The sequence below is a fragment of the Balaenoptera musculus genome, chromosome 12 (assembly GCF_009873245.2).
Source record: "Balaenoptera musculus isolate JJ_BM4_2016_0621 chromosome 12, mBalMus1.pri.v3, whole genome shotgun sequence".
Lineage (NCBI taxonomy): Eukaryota > Metazoa > Chordata > Mammalia > Artiodactyla > Balaenopteridae > Balaenoptera > Balaenoptera musculus.
This window is the reverse complement of record NC_045796.1, coordinates 15,234,747-15,259,547: the sequence shown is the minus strand read 5'-3', so window position 1 is coordinate 15,259,547 and position 24,801 is coordinate 15,234,747. Positions and strand designations below refer to the sequence as shown.

Here is a 24,801-nt window from a genome sequence, read left to right as displayed (position 1 = left end):
CTATTCAGCATTATGATGCAGTGATATACTTTTACTGAGAATTACCCTTGTCCAAATTCTAGAATGCATCTTCCCACCTTTGAAGAACACCTCCTACGCTCGCTGACGTAGGTTTAACATAGAGTAATTATGGTCTCTCTTGCACATGCACAATTTCTTCCAGTACATTCCTAATACAGCCCAACTGCTTCTAATGGGTAAGAGTTCTTCATGCTTATAATGAATGAAATAGAAACAGCTGCAATTCCCATAAAGATACAAATGTTTGCTCTTTACTGTAGAGCTGCAGGGATATTTTCTGGAGATTGTTAAATATATGAAATATTTCATTTACAGAGAAAATTTTACCTTAAGGCAAAGAGTTCACCCATTTTCTGCATAACTTCTTCATGAGATAGTTTCACTTTCTTCCCAGCTTTTAAAGCCTATTTGGGAGGGGGAAAATAGATACATACATACACAGGTTTCCCTTCTCACTAGCATTTTCTATGATGTACATTCCTAATCTCTTAATGAAAAACCAGGGGCTGTTTTCCCGAGTATAATTATCCTTTCACAGTAAAAACAAAGTTAATTACAGTAAGCGTGATTTTTAATGTATTCTGAAATTTTGATATAATTTTAGATGCATTTTTCATGCCACTATTTTCCTTGTAATTTGTCAAGACACTTTTTAATTGAGAAAAGTGGTCATAATTTCCTTCCTTAGAGAGGAAACATTTCATTTTATTTCCCTTCAATTCAGTTACATTAAAAATATACCATTAGAGAAAAGTAATTTGAATTTTAAGTTTTAAAAGGTTTCTTATTTTGTCATTTTATATGTAACCGGGTTTTTTTTTTTCCTGCTTAAATTCAGTGCAGCTTTCTTAATGTTTATTATTACTTTATTATACTTCTAAATTCATCATTATAATGGGAAGTTTGTATTTTTCCCCAATAGAACTCAATCCTTGAAAACAAGCATAAAATTAGTATAATTACCTCTGGAATCGACTGAATAGATTCAACAAATTTATCCAGTGATGCTTCCCAGATAGCCAGTTTCACTGGGGGAAAAAAAATTAACAACAGAACATTTATCATCATATTCATGTTTCTACAAAATGTAAAACTGCACAGTACCTTCACTGCCATTTCAACAACAGTTTAAGAAGCAGATGTCCAAAAAATCTGAGACTGAAATTTAAGAATCGTTACTTATTATTACAAAAGATGGCACTAAGTAGAAAGAGACAGAAGAAAGTGAGTGGATTTCCAAGCCCTGCTGGCAGACCAAAGCTACATTGGGTAGAATCCCTGATTTTCTCATACTGCATCTCAGAAGCTGAGAGGAACGGAGGGTGGCTCTGTAGAGGGGCAGAAATCAGGCCTTCGTGACCTTCCCTCCACTCCTCTGGGCTGTGCGTACAGCTCAGAAGTCCCGAAGCCGCCTGGATGGTATGTGCAGTCCACCACAACAGCAGCCTAGTGCCGACTGGTGGCAGGAGCATTTCTCAGAGAACTTCTACGGTTCTGTTCAGGTGTATGGATCTTGCCGAAAAAACTGAGAGCCACCGTGACGCTCTGTCCCATTCCTGTGAAAAACCAGAGTGTATTTTTCTACATAGAGGCCTGTGCCCAATCACAGAAGGCTGTGCTTTCTCTGCCTGGATTACAGACAATCTAAGACTAACAATCTCAGAGAGGAGAGGGGAAAACAAAGGTAGTGATAATAATAACAATAACAGCAACAACATAAAAGAATATTTTTGGAGAGGTAAGCTTTATCAATACCATTAATAAGGAATGAATAACTGTAGCACAGATACTATATATTATACTCTATACTACATATATTTTTCTCTTGGAGGGGAAAAAAAAGGAAAAGGAATTATAAGGCTTTGCTGAGTACTCTGCGAAAACACGTCAAAGTCTTTACTAAATATTTCAACTTCCCTGCATGAAATGAAAACTATGTGATACCGTCTCTGATAAGTAGTAGTAACTTACCTGAAAGGCAAAGAGCATTTGAGAAAGCAAATTTCTCTAGAATGGCGTCCTCTAAATCTAGCTCTGAATTTAACCTGATTTCCCCTCTGTGAAGTTTTGACTGTCCCCTAAGAAAAAAAAAAAAAAGTAGTTTCTAAATCGCAAAAAGTACTTTTTTTCTTTTGAAAAATAATCTTTATAATCTTTCTAAAGTTCATTTTGGCAATCTGTATCAAGAGTCTTACAAATGTTCTTATACCCTATGATCCAAGTAATTCCACTTCTAGGAATTTATCCTAAGGAAATAATCAAAGATGCAAGGAAAGATTTGTGTACAAAAAACTTCCTATGGGGACTTCCCTGGTGGAACAGTGGTTAAGAATCCACCTGCCAATGCAGGGGACACGGGTTCGATCCCTGGCCCAGGAAGATCCCACATGCCGCAGAGCAGCTAAGCCCGTGCGCCACAACTGCTGAGCCCGAGAGCCACAACTACTGAAGCCCATGCACCTAGATCCTGTGCTCTGCAACAAGAGAAGCCACTGCAATGAGAAGCCCGTGAACTGCAACGAAGAGTAGCCCCCGCTCGCTGCAACTAGAGAAAGCCCGCGCACAGCAACGAAGACCCAACGCAGCCATAAGTAAGTAAATAAATAAATGAATAAATAAATAAATTTATTAAAGAAAAAAGACAAATGAATAGAGATATACATTAAAAAAAAACTTTCTATGGTCAAACGTTGAATAGTAAGAAATCAGGAAAGAAACTAAATGTTCAACAGAAGAACGGTTCATTTATAGGAATTCACACAACAAAAATGAACAAGCATGTTTTGAAAGGATATTTAGTAGAAAAGGGAAAATGCCTACAATATTTGCTAAGTGAAAAAATGCTGAATATAAAACTATGTAACTATACACAGTATAATCTGAAATCACATGGACATGGTGAGGATGGGGAGGGAGATGAGGCAGCTGTGACAAACCAAGATGTATATGTATACAGAGAACTCTGGAGCGACTGGGGAGGAGGGGGAAGGGAGGGAATTTGGGAGTGTAAGTATCACAAGCAAACAGGAAAAGTATAGGCTAAACCTTCACGAGAGATGTGAGACCAGAAGACGTGCACAAAGGTTGGTGGAGGAGAAGATGATACAGGAAAGCTCATCGCTGGCTATTATCACTTAGCTCTTATCCCAATTAGTCTTTCTATAGCTGGGGTCTCTTCCAAATTTCCCTAAAGCTCTGCTTGTGTCACTTCCTTTCTCAATACAAAGACTTTTTTTCCTTCTCACATTCCACTAGACCAGTACCTCCCTGAGAGAAAAGACCTTTTAATCCTGTTCATTCTGCCTTCTCTCTCCGCCCTAACATCCCTCCTCATTTTTGCACCCTTGCTGTGACATGGAAATTGGCCAGTACGTGGTCTACCCATACATTTGACCCGAGAGTGGTACAGCGGTGGTACCCACCCCCATTTCCACAAGTGGTTCTCTTAGAGCACCCCGTCATTATACTTCATACTTTTTATACTCAAAGTCAATGGGAAAAAAGCAAAAAGGCTTTACTTAAGAGAAGACTTTACTAGAATAATTTAACAGGTTCATTCTAACGAAGGCACACTATATTACTGATTTTGGCTGCTTAGGAAACTTACTATTTTGGGGTTATAGTGTCTACTTGTTTTAATTTATGGGTAGCCTGAGAAGCTATAAAAATAATATCTATCCACTAATATTTATTGTTTCAGCTTTGTATTTGTACCAATAACTTTTTTCTTAAAATTAGTCTCCAAATTAATAATGTATCTTCTCTACTGCTGTACCTAGTTATTCCAAGTGCCCTTTTCATAAATTTGATAAAAAGTTGCTTACTCTGTTTTTGAGTAGTTAAGCTCTTCATTCTCCCAGTGTACCAATGCAATTTCATAGGGCTGAATTTCATGTTTTTCAAGAACTTGCATCACATGCTTCATCTAGAAGAAAAGGAAGATTAACCTGAAATTATAACCGACTCCCTCAGTACAGAATAATGTTATAGGGTTAATGCTTATAACATTTTTTTATTACATTTGATAACACTTCTTCTGTTCTTTAGGTTTTAAGGAGAAAGCAGATTCATGGTGATACTAAACTAATTGGAACGATATATTCATTTGCTTTTACATTTGGAAAACACAGACAAGCTTAAGGAGGAAAACAAAAACTACCATTATCCCACAACCCAAAGAAAACCCCTAATAACATTATGGTTTGTATTCTTTAAATCTTCAAAACAAAAAGTTTAAGTAACACACTTGTAAAAATTTAAACACAGAGGTATAGAAAGTGATAATCTCTCTCTGTTCTCCTGAATTTCTTTTTTTTTTTTTCACACCCACACACTGTATTTTATTTTTACAAGAGATAAACGGACACCAAGAATTGTAAATGGATGACCACAACAAAAGTAACAATGATTGCAATTACCAAACACGAAACACACTCATACTATGTCAAAATATTGACATTCAGTCCAGTAATCCTCCACTGTAACACCTCCTTTACTTTGCAGTGAAAATTGATTTGTATATTTTTTGCCTCCGAGTCCTTGTGGGATTTTTTTTTTTTATTCAAACAGAAAGTCACAAAAATTATAATCATCCTCATCAGTTCACTCAGTCCTATGTAATTAATTTTCTTTTTCATCTTGATCTTTTGTTAACACTTTTATGAATTCATCAGTCTTCCACTAGAGTTCTGAAAATGCTTATTCATTCAGTTCAGCAGTATAGTCAGTCTCCTGAATTTCTAATCCTCTAATGTTACCACCATTAAACTTGGTGCATATCCTTCCAGACTTTTCCCTATGTGTATATGTATGTACATTTAGTTTGCTTTTTATATAAATGGGATGATACTGTACGTATGAACATTTTCAGTGCTATTCTCCTTCACGGAGGAACCATAATTGATTTAACTGTCCTAAATGTCCATCCATGGGGAGTTTTTTCTATTCTCTACTATCACGATGTCGCATGTGCCAGCCTTATGCGTGTATCTTCAAGGACTTGTGGGAATATTTCTTTAGGATTTGTTGGAACAAAAGACATGCACACTTATAATTTTGATGTTTCTAAAATGCTCTCCAAAACAGTTTTTCCAACTTTAGAATCCAAAGATTTATGAGAGCATTCTTTTTTTTTTGAATTTTATTTATTTTTTTATACAGCAGGTTCTTATTAGTTATCTATTTTATACATATCAGTGTATATATGTCAATCCCAATCTCCCAGTTCATCCCACCACCACCCCCCCCTTTCCCCCCTTGGTGTCCATATGTTTGTTCTCTACATCTGTGCCTATGAGAGCACTCTTTTTTTTTTTTTTTTAATGAGAGCATTCTTAAAAAACACTGGGTATTGTCAGCCTTTAACATCTTTGCAAATTCAAATAGCCAATGTGTACATTTTTCTTGCATTTATTGCTCATTTATATTTCCTTTTCTCCAGGAAACCACTCCCCAGTCTCCCTCCCCCTGCCCCCTGTGTGTGTATCTCCTTTCAGTAAAACTGGGTTTGTATGAGGCATATTTTTTTTACCAGCTCTGGTATTATATTGGTTATATTTTGTAACCTGCTCTTTTAATTTAACTGTATCATATACACAGGCAATTCCTCAGGAATTGGTTTCTTCCCACGTGACTTTTAAGAGCTGTAGTATGTACATCCTAAATACATGCTATGGATGTTATTTAACAAACTTCCTATTATTATGTGTTTTGGTTATTTCTCATTTTTGCTACTGTATATAATGTGTTGATGAACATTTCTATACATCATTCATCATATATAACTGTGATTATTTCCTTTGGATAACTTTCTAGATGTAAAATTGCTGAGTTAAATATAAAGCTTTGATATGTATTACCAAACTGCCTCTGAAACGGTTGTATTAAACAAATCATGATTGGGATATTGAAGAAATTATTTCCAGTGAGTTAAAAAGTTCTAGAAAACTTGATCTAAAATAAGACTCAGTGCAGCCAGCTTCCAGTGAACTGTGTGTACATTACTCATTTTGTAGGTTATCACATGAGAAGTATACTTCCTTCTGTCTGCAGTGTAGCTAGGATTGTCGATTTTCCACAAATTATTGTGTGCTCAGAGAATGGAAAATGTAGGAAACTTCTAAGTCAAAAAGAAAATTCTGGAAGATGACAGCGCTAGAATCAACATCACATAATGCAGAGCAAATAAACTGAGGATTATCTGTTAATTTATCTTCCAATTGCTCAGATTACTGAGTGCCAATTAACAATTTATTCTCAGAAAATTAAATTTTAATACTTTCACACTTTATTTATACTTACAGTTTTGTCTTTCACATTCCAGAAGACAGCAGCTCCTTCCCTGATTTAAAAGAATAAACTAAGTTAAAGGTGGAATACATTCTTTAGGGCCACACATAAAACCATGCTTAGGTAGCTTCTAGAATGTATCTAGAATGCCAATTTTAAAAAATATGATTTATTATTGATTTGACATGATGGTCCCTGGATGGATATGATAAACAAAAGCTATTTTTTGAATTTTTGATAAAAAACCTGACCCCTCAAAAATTCACGGATTTCTCCTGTGGTTTGCGGAATAAATAACTATTATTGTAAAACCATATAACTTCAAGTAACTAGACTCTTTCATACCTGATGCAATTCTTTTTTTTTTTTTAATTAATTAATTCCTTTTTGGCTGCGCTGGGTCTTCATTGCTGCGCGCGGGCTTCCTCTAGTTGCAGCGAGCGGGGGTTACTCTTCGTTGCGGTGCACGGGCTTCTCATTGCGGTGGCTTCTCTTGTGTGGAGCACGGGCTCTAGAGCGCAGGCTCAGTAATTGTGGCACGTGGGCTCTAGAGTGCAGGCCCAGTAGTTGTAGCACACGGGCTTAGCTGCTCTGCGGCATGTGGGATCTTCCCAGACCAGGGCTTGAACCCGTGTCCCCTGCATTGGCAGGCGGACTCCCAACCACTGCACCACCACAGAAGTACCCTGATTCAATTCTGGTGTACAGATATCAGAATAAGGAAATTTTGGAGACCTGTCTCATTAGCTCTCGTTAGGCAGATTCTGCTATCAGAAAAGAATAAAGGGTCATGCTTTTAATATCTGTGGAATAAAGAGATTGAGATAAATTAAAGCCTCAGATGGTAAAGGCACCTATGAAATAATGCCAGCCATGCCTACAGTGCTCAGAGAAGACCTGCAACAAAGCCACAGGAGGCCCTCACAATCCAAGTCTGCCTTTGACAAAATTTAAGTCTAAAAACTGTTAGGGAGCTTGTTTTGATTCCTGAAGTCTGATGTGTTGAGCTGTTTTAGGTAGTAAATTAAAAAAAAAAAAAGAAAAAGGAGTTACAGCTCTGGGTCATTGCACCAGAGGAAGGAGGGTAGAAATGAAAGAAAGGTAGGGGCTTCCCTGGTGGTGCAGTGGTTAAGAATCTGCCTGCCAATGCAAGGGACACGGGTTCGAGCCCTAGTCCGGGAAGATCCCACATGCCACAGACCAACTAAGCCCGTGCACCACAACCACTGAGCCTGTGCTCTACAGCCCGCGTGCCACAACTACTGAGCCTGCGTGCCACAACTACTGAAGCCTGCGTGCCTAGAGCCCACGCTCCGCAACAAGAGAAGCCACCGCAGTGAGAAGCCCGCGCACCGCAACGAAGAGTAGCCCCCACTCGCCGCAACTAGAGAAAGCCCATGTGCACAGCAACGAAGACCCAATGCAGCCAAAAATAAGTAAGTAAATAAATAATTAATTAAAAAAAAAAAAAAAGAAAGGTAAAAATATGATGTTCCCATTACCATTCTTCAAACCATCTTAAGCAATATGCTTAGTACGTGTGTGGGTCTGTGCTTAGCATCTGGGATGCAAAGGTGAGTATGGTCTAGATCCTCTGCTCAAGGAAGTCCCAATCCAGAGAACACTGACCCACGGACCACCGATTACAATAGTGTGATCCACGCTGTAACAGTGTTATGCAGAATCTAGGTGGATGTACACCGGAGGGACACAGTTCCTAAAGGACCAGCAGAGCCAAATGAGAAAACGAGAGGAAATACAGCAGAGGAAATACCCCAGGCTCCAGGAAAAGGTGCGAGGGGGGCAGGCAACGTCTCAGAATAAGGAGCCAGTAGTTTGAATGGCTGCGGATGAGGGCAAGTGGAGGGCACGCAGGTCAGAGGCGGGAGGAGCCAACCCCTGAAGGAACTTCGTGCTGTGATAAGGCGTTTGGTCACATTCCTTAGAATTTTAAGGACAGTATAGTGATCAGAATTACCTACTGAAAAATTGCTCTGCCTACAAACAGACAGACAGACAGACAGACAGGTGGTGGGGTGAGAAGACAGGCAGGGAGACCAAGCAGTGAGTGTGGCAAAAGGCCAGGGTGGGGTCTCAGGATATGGATTTGGGAGGTGTTTAAGGCCACAGCCAGAGCCCTGGTTCAGAGAAGCACCTCAAGGCAGATGAGAGATCCCAGGAACTCTGCAGTATGGCGCTCAAGCCACATGTGACTACTGGGCACCTGAAACAGGCCTGGTCCAAACTGAGAGCTGCTATAAGTGGAAAATATACACCGGGTTTCAGAGACTTAGTATGAAAAGGAGAATGTAAATCTCACTAATTGTTGACTGATTACATGTTGAAATGATAATAGTTTAGATATGTTGGGTTAAATAAAATATACCAGTAAAATTAATTTCAGGCAATATATGATGTTATTATTAGTGTTGGTCAAAATTAAATTCATCTTTTTTTAAATTAAAAATGTGGCTGTAAGAAAATGTATTATTACATTCGCGGCTTGCATTTGTGCCTTGCATTGTATTTCTACTGGATGATGCTGATCTAGAGGACCTCAGAAATCCAAATTCCTTACTCAAGTCAAAAGGGGTGTTTTTCTACCGGCACTAAATGTTGAATTCTTGATTATGTCCAAGGAAAGTAAGGCATCCACAGGAACAAAGACAGAGCTTCCGGTTATCAGCTGTAAGAACTAAGACCACAGAAACTTCATCAGAGTCTGGATTCTTATGGATGTTCCATGTATTTCTGTTCTGCCACTTATTAGTCCTTTGACTGTGGGTAATTCACTTAATCCCTCTGACCCGTGGGCATAAAAGATCTTCCTCAAACATTGTGAGGATGAGATTATTTTAAATGGTTTCTATTATCATTACCACTTCCACTAAGCTACTCTGGAGTATCTGGTATTAAAACAACCTTAAAAAAAAAAACAAACCTTTAAATAAAAGGAATAAATGTATGTGGATCAGGGTCCCAGTCTGAAGTCTCTAGAGAGGTAAGGTGATCTAAAACTTTAGCTCCAGAGGGAGAAGAAGGAAAAGGAAAAAAAGACAGCGGGGCAGGTAGCATGCACCTGATAAGGGGCACTGAAGATGAATGGGAAATAAGATGCTTACATATCCTTAGTAAATGAAAATCCACATTTACAAATAAAGGCAAGTACACACCAAGTTACCCGAATGGGCCTCTGTTAATGACCTCAGCCTGGGCTTCCTTCAGTCTCTTGCTCTCAGGAAGGCCGGAAGCTGGGGGAGTCCACTCGGTTCCCTAAATCCCTGCGTTCTGCAGGGCACCATTATTTCCACCAGTGGTTCCTGACCTTAGCTTTGTCCAATGCTCTCTTTTTATAACGTGTTAAGTGCACCCTTTACTGTCATGAATTATGAGCGGTGCGAAAAACTTGCATAGATGATACAAAGATGACATAATGCTTAAAGTTAATTTAGAACAAAATGAATAAAAAATCCCTAATCTTTTCCCTAGGGAGGGAAATTCTTTATTTCATAAGAGGATTTACCAGCAGATGCCTAAAAGTGACAAACTCTCCTATTCAAATAAGAACCAAAGGATAAATTTAAATCACAAATAAATTCTGAAACATCTTCTGTTAAGAGAGAAGGTACACCTGCATCTTTAAGGACCACATTACCTGGCCACAGCCCATCTTCCAATGGAGTTGCTTTCTTGTCTTACCTGAAGAAGAATATTGTTCCAGGATCACCTTCTTTTGCAGAACTTTCCATACCTATCACCAAAATATTTGCTGCATCTGTGATAAATGAGCAAAAAGCTATGTCACAAGGTGACACAAGATTTAAGTCACCTATAAACTTTTAACAAAGTATTTGTGATCATTTCTTCATATACCATGAAGTGCTCTACAACATACTGTCCATTTTTCTACTAAGGTTTCTGAAAGTACTTAATATATGAAAATGAAAAGACCATAAGAAATTACTTGAACAAAATATTCAACAACCTGTGACACTATTACTAGTGCTATTTAAAACTCATTCACCCCCATTTTGATTCAGTAATCGCTAGTCCAGTTGATAATTATTAAAGTCTTAGTATCAGTACAACTAAGGTTCAAGAATTTGGGGGGGTGGGGGAGGGATGGATTGGGAGTTTGGGGTTAGCAGATGCAAACTATTATATAGAGAACAGATAAACAACAAGGTCCTACTGTATAGCACAGGGAACTATATCCAATATCCTATGATAAACCATAATGGAAAAGAATATATAAAAGAATGTATATGTATAAAGGAATGTATATGTATAACTGAATCACTTTGTTGTACAGCAGAAATTAACACACTGTAAATCAACTATAGTTCAATTAAAAAAAAGAATAAAGAATTAAACTTCTTTCTGTAAAAGTAATTTAAAATAAAATTTGAAGAGCCATTAATATAGTCTCTTCCTTTAAATATCATTTTATTAATAATATAATTTTAATATTCTCAAACTACTCATTTCACTGAATTTTAAATTATATTGTATAAAGTGTGGAAAATAGAAGACATACAGAAACAAAGATACAGTCCATTTCAAAACACATCTGATTTCAAAGTTAATCATGAGATCTACCATGATAGTCACCTATAACTATTTAAATATTTTAACATTTTAAATATTAAATACATACATATACAAATATTCACCAGTAAGTAGTTACTTTGTATATTAGTTTAGTAGTATTTATTATAAGTATATAAATATTCTATAATGTAAACTATATATAACATGTTAGTCTATCAATTAATAAATATACTAATATTAATATGTAAAATGTTACATAATTTCTTTTTTGAAACTAAATACATTTTAATAGAAAACAAATACAAAATAACCCTTTTCAGAATACAGAAATATTTAATCCTTTTCCCACAAATTAGAAGTTGCTTTATCCTCAGAGCATAGTTTTCAATGCATGTGTTTGTATTTAAGATTTGTTTCACAGACTGTTCATTAAACTGCTACTGCAAAGCAGGAGGTGGGAGGGACGATCTCAGGAGAAAAAGACACTGGAAAAGCCTCACCTCAGAATCATTTGGAAATTCAACATTTTCTAATTATATCTTTTGATGTTTCACTGCCAATTATTTTCATTTCTTTACCACAATCTGTCCTTTTAGGGGAGAGAACTGTTGAATAGAAGTGCAGCCACGAAAAGAATCTTTCTTTCCCACCAACGTAATTTCTTAACATAAAATTAGGATCCTCAAAGCTTCAGAGCTCCGGATAGAGGTTGGGGAATGGGGGATTCAGATAGAGACCAACTCCTAAACTCCTTTTCTTTGGTGAAATCACACTTCCTTAAGTTCTACATCTATAGAGGGCAAGGCTCACCCACATAGCCGAGAACACCACAAATGAAGTGGGAAAGATCCAGGCCAGCGAGAAGAGTATGAGAAGCCCCCAAGTGTGTAATGCACAGGGCCACCCTGCTGACAGCCTCTGGAATCAGCCAAGAATACCTCAGGGCAATTTTTCTTCTTAGAGGCCCTAGACATAGCTCTGTTTTTCTAAGTCAATTTTGTTTGTTTTTTGCCACCAAATAGTACAAACAGTCGGTTCAGATCATCAAGGCTGAGAAAGCACAATGACATTTCGATTGTTTCTTACAGGGTCGGTGACTCTTTTAAGAATTTTCTCTGTAGCAGAGAGGTTTTCAACCTACTATTTTTTTGCTACTTTGAGGTAAATTCATGAATCTTCCATCAAAGTGTTCCAAGTCATTTTTTTAACGTAAAGCAGGTGATTTCTCAAGCCTTCCTCACACTATCCTAAAATCCTCTCAGTTTATTTTAATTCTCTTTTAAAATATTCATTGAGTTTATCTTTTCACTAATTTTATTAGTTTTAAAGTGTTGGACTGTACTGGTAAATTTTTCTTTAAAGGCTCTCCCCAACATTTCTATCAATTTTACGGTTCTTCTGTAATACTAAAATAACATTTTAACATGACAGAAATGAAGTGTCATGGCCTTTGATCATCCCAAGTAAGAGTGATCCTATAAATACAGCTGAATAAACCATATTGATTTTAATCTTCGAACTAAGTTCTCTGTGAATATGTTTTAAATCTCCTATCTTTGTATGTCATTTGTATAAAGAGATTCAACACCACTTTTATGATATAATTCTTCAAATAGAAAATGAGGGGCTTCCCTGGTAGCTCAGTGGTTGAGAACCCACCTGCCAATGCAGGGGACATGGGTTCGAGCCCTGGTCCGGGAAGATCCCACATGCCGTGGAGCAACTAAGCCCGTGCATCACAGAGCCTGCGAGCCACAACTACTGAGCCCACGTGCGACAACTACTGAAGCCCACGTGCCTAGAGCCCGTGCTCCGCAACAAGAGAAGCCACCGCAATGAGAAGCCCACGCACCGCAAAGAAGAGTAGCCCCCACTCGCCGCAACTAGAGAAAGCCCATGTGCACAGCAACAAAGACCCAACACAGCCAAAAATAAAAACAAATAAATAAATTTATTAAAAAAAAGAGAAAACGAAACCTAAACAAATGCATATTTAAGAAAGTTATCATAGGAAAATTATTTTCTAATACATTTTAACATACTTGGCCCCAGGTTCAAGAAGATGTACCTCTAGGCAAGCTTGTTACTTCAACATATCCATGGGAGGCCAGATCTTGAGAGAGACTTCCAAGATGGTATTCATCTGCGGTTGCAAATGCAGTACAGTGCATCAGGTCCTGTGCCAGAGAGAGGAGCGTGAGATGGGTTACCAAGAGGTGCCTGTGATGGCTGTCTCTTTACAGGGAGGATGGCGTGCTGCAAAGCTGGCACTCGAGAGTTTTCTCCAAACATTTCAACGGTTCAGACAAAGGATGTGAGAAGGATGCAGACAAAGAAGTTACAAGGAGGCAGATTTCAGCTCAATCTATGCAAGAACTTTCTCTTAATCGTCAGAGATGGAATGGGCTATCAGAACAGGGAGCCACACCTGCTGGTTGTGCTTCAAGCACAGACTGGTCAAAAAATAGAGAGGATTTAGGCACCATACAAGGCGCCTGGATGAGATGCTAGTTAAAGTCTGTCCAACCTTGAGCTTCCATGGTTCTTTTTCACAGCAGCATTATTATTTGAGGTCATTTGATAATTTGCCACTAGCCTTGTACAGGCAAGAGATTACTTAGAATCTACTAAGGAATTACAGAATTTTTACTCTAGTTAATTGTACTCTGGTTAAAAGTTCTGTGAATCTGAGAATGTGTCCCGGTTTGGTGAGTGCTTTGGATTTCTGCACTAGGAGTCTTACCTGTGTGTACATGCACACATTTATGTTGTGTGTAGCTATACAGGATACATATGGTAAGCATATGGCACAGCACACAGTGTTTTTGTCAAACTGTAGGTCACAAGCCATTAGTGAGTCCTGACACCAATTTAGTCGGCCCAAACCAGCTTAAAAAAAAATAAACTAAACAAAATAAAACAGAAAATATTAGAGTACATAATTCATAGTAAGGGTAAATTTTATTTTATGACATTTTCTGTCACATATATGTCTATATAGGTATATTGGGTCACTACATATACACTGTAATGTAAAATAAATTTCTCACTATGGAATATGGTCAATAAAGTTCAAAAGCTATCGGCAGAGGTGTTAAGAGTTCAGGCACAGAATTAGATTCATTAAAAAAAAATCAGAATAACAATAATGCCTACTTGATAGGGTTGTTGTGAAGTTTAAACAAGCTGATGAATGTCAACTGCTCAGAACCATGACTAGCACAAATGTTCAACATTTTTTAGATAATAGTTATTATTATGGCACATACAGATATGTTTAAACCATCAAAATTTATGGGAGGCTAAAAAGTTTATCAAGTAATTTACATCTGAATTTTCATTTGTTCATAATTTTATATTTTAGTATCTATTAATCAGAACATTAGTGAGTCTACTGTCTTTGATACATATGGTGCTTTGGCCCATATGTATCAAAAGAGGTATATGAGTCACTAAATCAAAATTTATTCCTAGGATTTACTCATCTTGGCTCCTAAATTCTTTCCCTTTCTGCTACATTCCTAGTATGAAATTCAAGAAAAGTAGTACATAAATTTCTTCCTTCCTCCCACTTTTGTTACCTAACTCCTGGCTCTTTCTCAAGAGATGACCTAACTCTGGTTTGCTTTTTCTTCCATCTGTTACACAGTTCTAATGTGTGGTTTGAAAAGTAGCAGAGGAATAAACGGAGGACCTGAAAAACCTAAAATCTGTAAAATATCCGCTCATAAGGCAAAACATTCAATTGTCTAATTGATTTTAATTCAATTAGAAAAAAAATTAAAAGTCAGGCAAGCTGAAATTGTCACTGAATGTGAGCTAAACAGATGCAGAACCCTCCTGTTGCAGATATCTGACATGCTGATTCCCATATTCATTATGAAGGTAAGAACACGTGAATTTACAAAAACATACAGATCCATACAGTCAAAGTAAAGCTGGTTACTGGAGTACAGGAATCAGTTATGCGCTTAAGGTTTAAAAGTGCCAGCACTAGTTGTTCTTTTAAGGCTCCGTGGAGTTAAAAAGAGGGGGCAGGATATGAGATTAAGTTGGCTGAAAGAAAGGAATCCTGGAAAGAAGCATCAGGTAAGGCCATGGCAGGCAGGCTCTACCCTACAAAAGCTGACAAATTTACTGAAGTTTGCTAAGCAAAATCCCAGTGCATTAGGTTGGATGCCAGAGTTACTCTGGGACTGCTACAGCTGACATGCTTAGTTTAGGCTGGAGTGGGAAGAGAAGGAGGCACGAAGGAGAAGACAGGAGATAAGGAGAAGGTCAACAACAGCTAGTCCAGTGGAGGGTTTTCCCATAACTGTACTAGAAACGGCACTGCCGACTGTCTCTAGAATCAGAGCCGTAAACTGGCAGCCCAGAGAACTATCCAATTCAAGAGCTGACCCACGTAGTGTTTTCAAGATTTGAACAAACTATCAACAATAAATGGCCATTTGACACAAAATCCAGATTTCCACCATCTTTCGCTCCAGTGGAAGATCTAGCAGTAACTGACCAGGGTCGGGGCGGGGTGGTGGGGGGGGGCCTGATTCTCCAGCCGATGCAGTCCCTCCCACTCCCTGTCTTGTGCCTGCTTCACCATCATCTTTCTTACGGACCAGGCCCATCTGTGCTAAAAAAACTTATACTATTTTACATTCTCAAAAATGGAACAAGTCAAAGCATTCAACCACTACTTCCATGAGAAAATATATGCTGAGCTCCAAAGAGTCAGGTTATAAATTTTTAAACACAATTTGTTTTTAACTTAGTCATTCCAAGGATCTTTGCAGATTTTCTGAAGATTGTCACCTTTCCTTCTCTCACCATCTCCTATTTAGTTTGGGTCAGAGTTCTAGCCAATGTCTCACAGCTTACTTGGCTTCGCCTACGTTACATAACTTACATGGCTCGCCACACTACTTTCTGTATCCTCCTTAAACATCTGGGATGTGAGTCTCTGTTTAAGTTATGAATCTTCTGTGAATAAATGATTCACAAGGTTTTCTAATTTGACTTGTTATAAATATCATTTTTGGGTTTTATTTCCTTTGTTTTTCAATTTCAAGATTGTATTTAAATCCATTTGGTAAAGGGAAAGAGTGTGTGTCATCTTTGCATTTTTTTCCCCTATTATTTAAAGATGTTACTCTGCAAGAAGCTTTCATTTTTAGACATGTTTTTTTCTGGATTTTTATAATGAACCATTATTTTTTGAGCATTAAATATAAATATATAGCAAATTTCACGTTCTAGCATGGGGATCAACAACTTGTTCTTAAATAAATGTGCCAAACCAACCTAAAATAGTTATTGGATTTAAGACTTAAATTTAGGCCTTTCTATTTTAAAATGTTAAAAGAAAACCACCCAAACCCAAACAAAACAAAACCAAAGCCAAGAAAACCACCATGTTTCAGTATGTTTCATTTTTCTGGCCACAGAAAACATATTCCAGCAGATGGGGCTAGAAATTTATATATGATTCTTGTTTTAGAGCATCACATACTCTGACAGAATACTTTTCCTAAAAAAGAAACTTTATTTTTATTCATGTTCTTTCACTAAAAAAAAAAATTAGTGCATTACAGTAATGTTGCTTCTATATTACTAAGGGAAAAAATGCATGTTTTTCCTGTTATGTACAGATTATAGGCGAAAGTTATAAAACACAGATGCATTTTACATTACTAGTATAAAGCTTTAGCTTTTAAGCTTTCTGACTACAACCCATGGTGAGAAACCCTTTCACATACACAGTACCTACCTACACATAGACACCCACACCAATAACTGACGCAAAAGCTTCACAGAACAATATTTACCTTTATCATGAGTAATGCATTGATAATTTCTATTCTATTTCATCAAACAAACCAAAAAAAACCCAAACCTATTAACAACCCACTGGTTAATTTTACTACACACTGTGGTGTTAGCCTGAAAACTACTGCTGGGCGTCCCAGCACCCTGCCTCCTCTGCCAGCCTCCACGCTGCTCAGAGGGTGGTCCTCATCCTCGGGCATTGTCCTCCTCAAAGACAGGACAGAGCAACAAGAAGCACTGGCCCTGCCATGATAAGTGATGAGCCAACGGTATGTGGGTTGAGCATCTCAGTAGGTTATGATCTCTACAAATGGAATCAGGTGAAGACTTGATTCCAATATAGAGGGTGAGTAGCCTCACCCAGTCAATTCCAAGCGCACGCCGTGTGGCAGAGGTAAGAGGGTGAGCTCAGGTGCACACGTGGGGAATGAGACAAAGGGTACCTCTTTCTGGTACAAAGTAGAGTCCTTTCCTGACTCAGTCCAGAGGGGAGGAAAGGGCTTTACCACCAAAGGGGACTCGCCAGCCCCATGATGCCCACGTGGAAATGGAGGGGCCCTCTATTCGGGACAGATAAAAGCCAGTCTTCAGCCCTGGGCATATATTACCTCGTTATACCTCAAGACTGTGTTCTCCTGTAAGATCATTAGAAAATAATGTTCCAAGAATCACACTCCCTCAGGTCACTTTCAAAATGCTTTCAGAAATAGAAAAGATTGTCTATTATTTTCCTGTGCTTCCAGAGAAACGACATACTGTTTCTGTTTTCGCGAAATTCCAACCGAAGTCACAGCTATTACGTTACATAATATGTCCTACGCCAGGACCCAGGAAATAAATGACTCCTTAAATTGGTGACAGAAAAAGTTATTTCTTATAAGACACTCTTATGTTTTTCTTTTTTTCTTGTTAGACAACAAGAAATGTACAACCCAGGAGCATTCCTGCTTTTCTTTAATCATTGGGCTTCTCCGAACTAAATGTTCAACTAGATTACTCATATTAGATACCTGATAATATTTACTTCTCTGTTCATATCAACTGCTTGCTCTATTTTAAATGTAATGCTCTTATTATCTCATTTGAAACTTATTAAATTTTGAAAACCTACTTCAAATCCTTTCCTGGAAGCAGAAAAAAAAAAGCCCTAAAGAAAAATAAAAAGCGGAATCCAGGAAAACTGCTTTCAAGTCTACGGACAGCCCAAAGAAATAATGCCTCTTTGACAGTTTACAACCAACAACTACAAAAAAAAGTGACATCTCTGACCTTACCAGCCTTTCATAAGAAACTTGATTCTGCTCTGGGCTGCTAGATGTAACAAAAGAAAAAAGGGACTTGATCCTCCTCTTTTTTGGGCCTGCTATGAATTCAGGTTTTTACACTTAATTTCATCTCAGTCACTTAAATACTAAATTTCCCAGATGATCACAAAACTAAACAACATAATTAAACACTCAAGAGCTAGAAAGAAAGGAGTGAGAGCAGAATGCATCCAAAACTCCCATCCTTCATATCGTGGGTTCAAGGAAACCAAACAAGAATGTAAACAAAGCTAGAATCCAAAATAAAAGTCATTAACCGACTCCTAACTTCACAACCTGAGGATAAGACGTGAAGGCCTGTACCCCTTTTTAAAGGAAGTCAACCACACAGTAAAAAAAAACAAAAACAAAAACAGAACAAGTTAAACGCTCTCAAGGTCTACTTCTCAGAATCGAGATTTTAAGATAGACAGTATAACCTGTTTTCTGATAGATTCAGAATGCTTCATCAAGTTTTAAATATTCGACATTCCTAATTTTAATGTTGATGGCTACAGACATCAAAGATCCCTTTGCTTCTCTTCTATCCTTTCCTGTTTAATAAACATTTATTAAGTATAAGGCAAAGTTTCAAGTATCATGCGAGATACACAGGTTACCAAAGGGCTTGATCTTGACCTTAAATATTTATCATTTAGTGGGCAAATGCAAACTGTAGTTGAGAAATTCCCATAAACCTCTTAACAGTGAATGAAAACAACCACTTCAACCTTCAAATGATAAAAAAAAGCAAAAACCTTCACTCTGCTTTTTGGATTCCACCTTGCCATGTCCTTTCACCACCCTCTCCCATGCAGTCACCATTGGCTAATGAATGTTTACCTGCCTGCATACTTAATGTAACAAAAATTTTTTAAATACAGAATTTCTACAGTTTGATTTTTTTTTTAAATGGGGGCTTTTTATAGCACTATTCCTAGAATGGACTTCCTACTAGTCTTTTTCAAAATCTCCTTAGGCCACTAACTAATCCTTTCATAAACTATATTTTTATATTTAATTGCCTCTATTTTGCCTTTATATGTACCACTAATTCCTAAAATTAAGATGTTGATTCCCTTTGGAGATGACAGGTTTTACTATTAGGCTTCAAAGATCCTGAAAGAAGTGCTGAGCTGGGGGCTGGCTCTCCCATGTTGGCACTAAGGCTGAGGTGGGATCCACAGGGGTTCAGAGTGATTATTAGGGAACAGAGGCGCCACCACCACAAGTGTTTTTACCTTGTTCACAGGCAGAACTGGAAGGTTGGTCCTGGATGGCTGCCTGGTCCTTGATGCTTTCAGTGGTCTCTTGATTTGCGGAAAGTCTTGTTTAGAAACAAGTGTTTCCGTTGACACAGATGAGGAATGTCTCTTTAATATTTTTATAAACCACTTAAAACCTAACAGATTTGGTTTGTGAGTCACTTTCCTATGAGTACCAAGGGAGTTCCTGGTTGGAAGGTGCTCTTTTTCATCTTGGTAACGTGCGGTGTTTAATGGAGAGAGTACGTTTGTATTTGATATATTCCGGTTCATTTCCAGGACCTGGGACTTATTCAAACCAACAGCTGCTGTATCAGGAAAGAACAAATTCACGTTCTGACTTCTTGTCAGGGTGTTGCATGCTGTGGTCTCAAATTCCTTAAGTGGTTTTAATGTTCGATGAACAAGTCTTTGGCACTGACACGCTTTTGATAGAATACAGTGACATCTGGCCAAGGATCTGAGAAGTCTGGCTGACATTACCACATCTCAAGCTAAAAGAAAAAGAATTCAAAGTTCAAGTTTTTTAATAAAAAATGTTAAAAAAATATATAGTGTTTTCCCAGGTAACAGGTATATTTCTGTAAAACAATTTGCAAAGTAGATACATCTTAACTTAAGCCTAGTAAAAGAATGAGGTTAAAAAAATACATACAAGTGTTTTCACCACCTCTCCTTTAGTCAACCTTTAGCCTTCTTTCTGGAAGGTTACAAGACTATAAGGCTATTGAGGGACTTCCCTGGCGGTCCAGTGGTTAATACCCTGCGCTCCCAATGCAGGGGGCAAGGGTTCGATCCCTGGTCTGGGAACTAAGATCCCACATGCCGCACGGCGTGGCCAAACCAAAAAAAAAAGTAGTTTATTTGTCCTTTAAACACATAGCATTTTTTAACACCTTAAAGCAACAGACAATTATTGGGGCCTATCAGAGGTGATGTTTGAATCGGGTTTCAAAAGGGCAGAGGGATCAGCAAGTCAAACCCCCCAGGTAAACAGTGCTGTTCACCTGACACACAGGATGCAACTTCAGGGGAGCCAGGCGTGAGCTGCAGCAGCAGCTGAGGGCCGAACAGGAGCCTGTGGCTGCATCCTAAGTACTGGTCCTAAAGAGTCTCTATAGGAGGGGGAAGTCGGAGCTCTTCACGTGAGACTCACATGGTCAAAAGTACATTCAAGAAACATATCCTTGGTTAAAACTTAGAGGGGGAACTGAGAGAGACTAAGACATTGCTTTCTGAGTACTTTGTACCCAGCAAGCGCTCTGCTTCACCTCACGACAATCCCGTGAGGTACTTCACAGGGGAAACTGAGGCTTAGGGAGGCTGACTGCTTACAATCAGTGATGCAGAGACAGAAGGAAATCCCAAGCTTTTGCAGTTCTAAAGACAACGCTGTAACCACTGCATATATATTATCTCCCTTTACAAGGATGAGGCCAAGCATGAGTCACTGCGATATTTAGGAGGTAGAACCTGCTGCTTTCAAAATATCTTCCAAAGCTGGAATTCTCTATTTAGTTCTAGTCCAACTAGCTATTCTAGTTCACCTTTAGTTATACTATTACCTGCCAGCTGAACCAGTGGGTTTTGCAGAACCTAATTAGACACTATTTTAGGAATCTGTTTACACAGACCTGGATTCTTCCATTCTCTTCTAGGAAATTCTTACCTCCAAGCTCTAAATCTTGCCTTCACACAGAGGCTGGGACAAAGAATGTAAAAGCTACAGGACAAACATGTGTGTTTTCTATCTTTGCTGAGAAAAACAAGAGGGGTAGCATTTAAGGTATCCGACACACACACAAAATTATTTAGGCTTTGTTAAAAACTGGAACACATCTCAGAAAAGTGAAATTTTAATTGCACAAACTAGATTTAAAGATAAAAATACACTAGATTTTTAATTACACTAAGAGCTTTATATAACATTTTGGGCATCGAATTTCCGTGTTCCACATCATCCTTGTCATAATTCTTGATGGTTTCTACATCCGTGCAGATTGGTGGGGGGCGTGATCCGCCCCCCACCCCCCTGAGTGATCTCATCTTCCATTCTCCCTTAGCCACTCACTCCCAGGGTCTTACGCTCCGAGCTATATCGTGGCCATTAGGCACCTGCGGCTACTGAGCACTTGAAATGTGGCTCAATAAAATTTAAAAAATAATTTTTTTTGGTACCTTGTATTTTATACTTAATATAAAAAAGTAAAATATCTCAATAATTTTTATATTGATTACTTGTTGAAATAATATTTTTAGATATATTGGGCTAGATAAAATTAACCTCACCTCTTAATTTTTACTTTTAAAGTGTCTAGAAAACTTAAAATGCCGTGTGTGGCTTGTATCGTATACCTGTTGGAGGGTCCTGCTCTAGACCTGTCATTACCAGTATCTGTAACCTCATGTTCTCAATTTCAAGCATTCTACTCTCCAAACACCACCTCTGATCTTTCAGGCTCACTCCTTCTATCACCCAATTCCAACAGTTCTTCAACCCCAACAGGACCTACAATTCAATGATCAATGATTTTCACTGCCCCTCGCTCCCCACATCACTTCCCCCACACTTAGCTATATTCCATGGGCCCCAAATCCCTTGCACCCCTCTCTTCCACATACCCACGTGACAAAACCTCAACGTGAATTAAATATAATTCACCCAATTTGTGCCTGGACTCCTGCACCTCAACGTGGCTGGAGACAGACAACCAACCAACAACCATCTGGTCTCACTTTAAAATCATGACCACCCACTTCAGGTGGGCCCTTCATGCCACTCAACGATCTTAAATACTGTACTTCCATACTATATTTTACTTTTCGCTCTCTCCTCACACCTTCAATGCCTCCTCCTTTCTCATTCTCAATGACGACCTTGCTTCCTCTTTGGTTGACAAAATAGAAATAAGCAGGAGAGAACTTCCACCAGCTCTTGCCATCATCCACCTGCCCACCTATTGCTTTTGTGCCCATATACTTTGTCTTGCCTTCTGCTGCTACAGATGAGGTGCCCGTGGTCCCATCTACAGCCAGGTCCTCTATCTGCACACCGAGTCTCTTCCTTCCCTGCCTACAGAAGACATAGTTAAGCTCTTCTCCCCTCTCTCCCCCATGCTATTTATTTTTCCCTTTTTACTGACACATTCCTATTAGCATACAACTAGGCTCTGATTTCTCCCACCTTATAAAAACAACTCTTCCCCGACACCCATCTTCCCTTCCATATACTACACTTGTTCTCTGAGCTCCTTTCCTTTTAGAGGAGTTTTATTGCCTCTCTCGATCTCCTCTTCTCTGATTTTTTTTGAACCCACTCCAACTGGGCTTTCATCTCTGTCACTTCACCAAAACCCATTTGTCAAGGCCAGCAACGACCACCACATTTATAAGTCCTGTGGTCACTTCTCAGTATTCATTTTACCTGACTGACCAGCAACATGTGATACAGCTGATCACTCCACCCTACTCCCTCACTCGCTTCTGGGATACCACGCTGGCCATTTTCATCCTACCTCATTGGTAGGATGTCACTTTTGCTGGTTTCCCATCCCAAGAATGTAATGTACCAAGGCCCAGTATTTGGGTCACCTTTCTTCTCTATTCTCAGCTCCTGGTGATCTCACCCAATCTCATAGTTTTATATAGTACCTACAATTGATGAATAGCAAATATTTATCCCTAAACTACTCTGATGAGCATGAAAAATGTAACATGCTCAAAACTGAGCTTCTGAAATCTTCCTGCAAATCCTATTCTTCCCAGTCTCCCCCACTCATGAAATAGCAATTACATCCTTACCTTTGCTAAGGCCCCAAACCTGCAGTCCACCTTATTCTTCTCTTCCTTCTCCATACCCAATCTGTCAGCAAATCCCACTGGCTTTGTTCGGACTGGTCCTCACCACCAACACTGCCACCACCCTGGTCCAAGCTGCTGTCCTTCCCAGGGATTATTGTCACAGCCTCCGAATTGGCTTCCCAGCTTCTGTTCTTCAGATTCTTCTGAACACAGCAACCAAACTCAAATCGGATTACATCTTCCCTCTTCATAAAATTTGATGATGGCCTCACATTTCACTTGAAATAAAAGCCAAACACCTTAAGATAGACTGCATGGCCCTCCATTCTCTGCCCTTTATCACCACTCTGACATCTCCTCCAGCTTTTTCCCCCTGCTCATTTTGCTCCAGTCACTCTGGTCTCTGGATCTCTGCACTTACTATCCCTTATACTCTTCTCCCGGGTGTCTGTAAGCCTCATTCCCTCACCTCCTTCAGACCTTTGCTCAAATGTCTCCTACACAGTGAAGTCTTCCCCGACCACTTCATTTAAAACGCACACCAGCACCCGCACTCTAGCTTCCTCCACTCTCTATTTCTCCATTGCATTTAACATCACTTGCAAACACGTTGTGTTCTTAATTTATTAACTCACACAACAAATTATGAACTGAGTTCCTACCATGTGACAGAAATTGTCCTACTTGCTAATACAGCTGAAAATAAAATAGACGAAAATCCCTATCTTTTGAAACTTACATCACAGTGGGGGTGACAGATAATACACGTGGTAAACCACTAAAATATACATTAAATAGTCACAACGCTACAGGGAAAAAAACAGAAGAGGAAAGGAGATCTTTGTCTCTCTCCTGTAGCACCTAAGCTCCTTGAGGATGAAGATTTGCCTTTTGTTCATGCTGTGTCTCCTGTAACCAGAGTGCCCAGCACACAGCAGGTATTCAACTCGTATTTTTTGAATGAAATACAAGGCAGCTACTCAGTTCTTGGACACATTTTCTACTTTTTAAGAACATACAAACTGAGAAATCTGTATCAACTAGACTATGAGTCAATGGATAAGTGGCGCTAATCTCTGGGAGCACGCCTTCCAATTCCTTAAGCTGCTCAAAATTATTTTATCTTTGCAGTTACCGCTATGCACTGGCTGAAAGAAGGGTCCAGTACGTGGGTATGGACGGAGTGCTTTTCACTCCCAGCTAAATCGACCAAAGATCACTGTAATAGGCAGGGGGCCTCCGCTGTACCGGTGAAACACGTGACGCGAGACGTTCAGGGCGGCGGGGAGCAAAGGGCGGACCGCTGTGCGAGACCATACAAGCTCCCAGAACAAGGTAGTGCACTAACCTCTCCGCGGGAGGAAAAGACAGACGCGCCAAACGCGCAAGCTCCTACGGCTCTGCCGCAGGCAAGAGACAAGAGTCCCGGCGGCAGCCCCGCGCTCCCGCAGCCAGTCCCAACACGGACCCAGCGCCCCTCCCAGAGCCCGACACTGCGCAGGCGCACAGGACTCCTGGCCCAGCGGAGCGTAAGCCGCCCGGTCCACGTGACCGTAGGACCACGTGACCCGTGCTGCCGCGACCTTATACGCTCCCTAGTTCCTGCGACGTCCCGGTCCCTGGTTGCTTCCGCCTTCCGCCCGCTTCCTTATTCCGCTTCTCTCGTCGCCCTCAGCTGTCCCCGCCTTCGTCCCCGGAAGATCTCCGGGTCCTCGGCCATTGTTTGTCTTTTCTACGGGCACCAAATA

The 24,801-nt window shown here is 39.3% G+C and overlaps 1 protein-coding gene across 3 annotated transcripts in view; it reads right to left on the bottom strand.

Annotated features, from left to right (window-relative positions):
* The window catches only part of RMND1 (required for meiotic nuclear division 1 homolog), a 37,788-nt gene extending 13,247 nt beyond the window's left edge, over positions 1-24,541 (bottom strand). The window contains exons 1-10 of one of the 3 annotated variants that reach the window (XM_036871405.1): positions 24,402-24,533; positions 23,054-23,331; positions 19,229-19,746; positions 12,929-13,037; positions 10,009-10,084; positions 6,322-6,361; positions 3,846-3,946; positions 1,993-2,099; positions 985-1,049; positions 349-425 (exon numbers count right to left, since the gene is read on the bottom strand). In XM_036871405.1, coding sequence (XP_036727300.1) covers positions 349-425; positions 985-1,049; positions 1,993-2,099; positions 3,846-3,946; positions 6,322-6,361; positions 10,009-10,084; positions 12,929-13,037; positions 19,229-19,732 — 1,079 coding nt within the window. In that variant the 5' untranslated portion in view covers positions 19,733-19,746; positions 23,054-23,331; positions 24,402-24,533. Of the gene's footprint in view, positions 1-348; positions 426-984; positions 1,050-1,992; positions 2,100-3,845; positions 3,947-6,321; positions 6,362-10,008; positions 10,085-12,928; positions 13,038-19,228; positions 19,747-23,053; positions 23,332-24,401 lie in introns of all 3 variants that reach the window. The other 2 variants (XM_036871404.1, XM_036871407.1) reach the window with 2 other exon arrangements.
* Between the last annotated feature and the right edge of the window lie 260 nt (positions 24,542-24,801).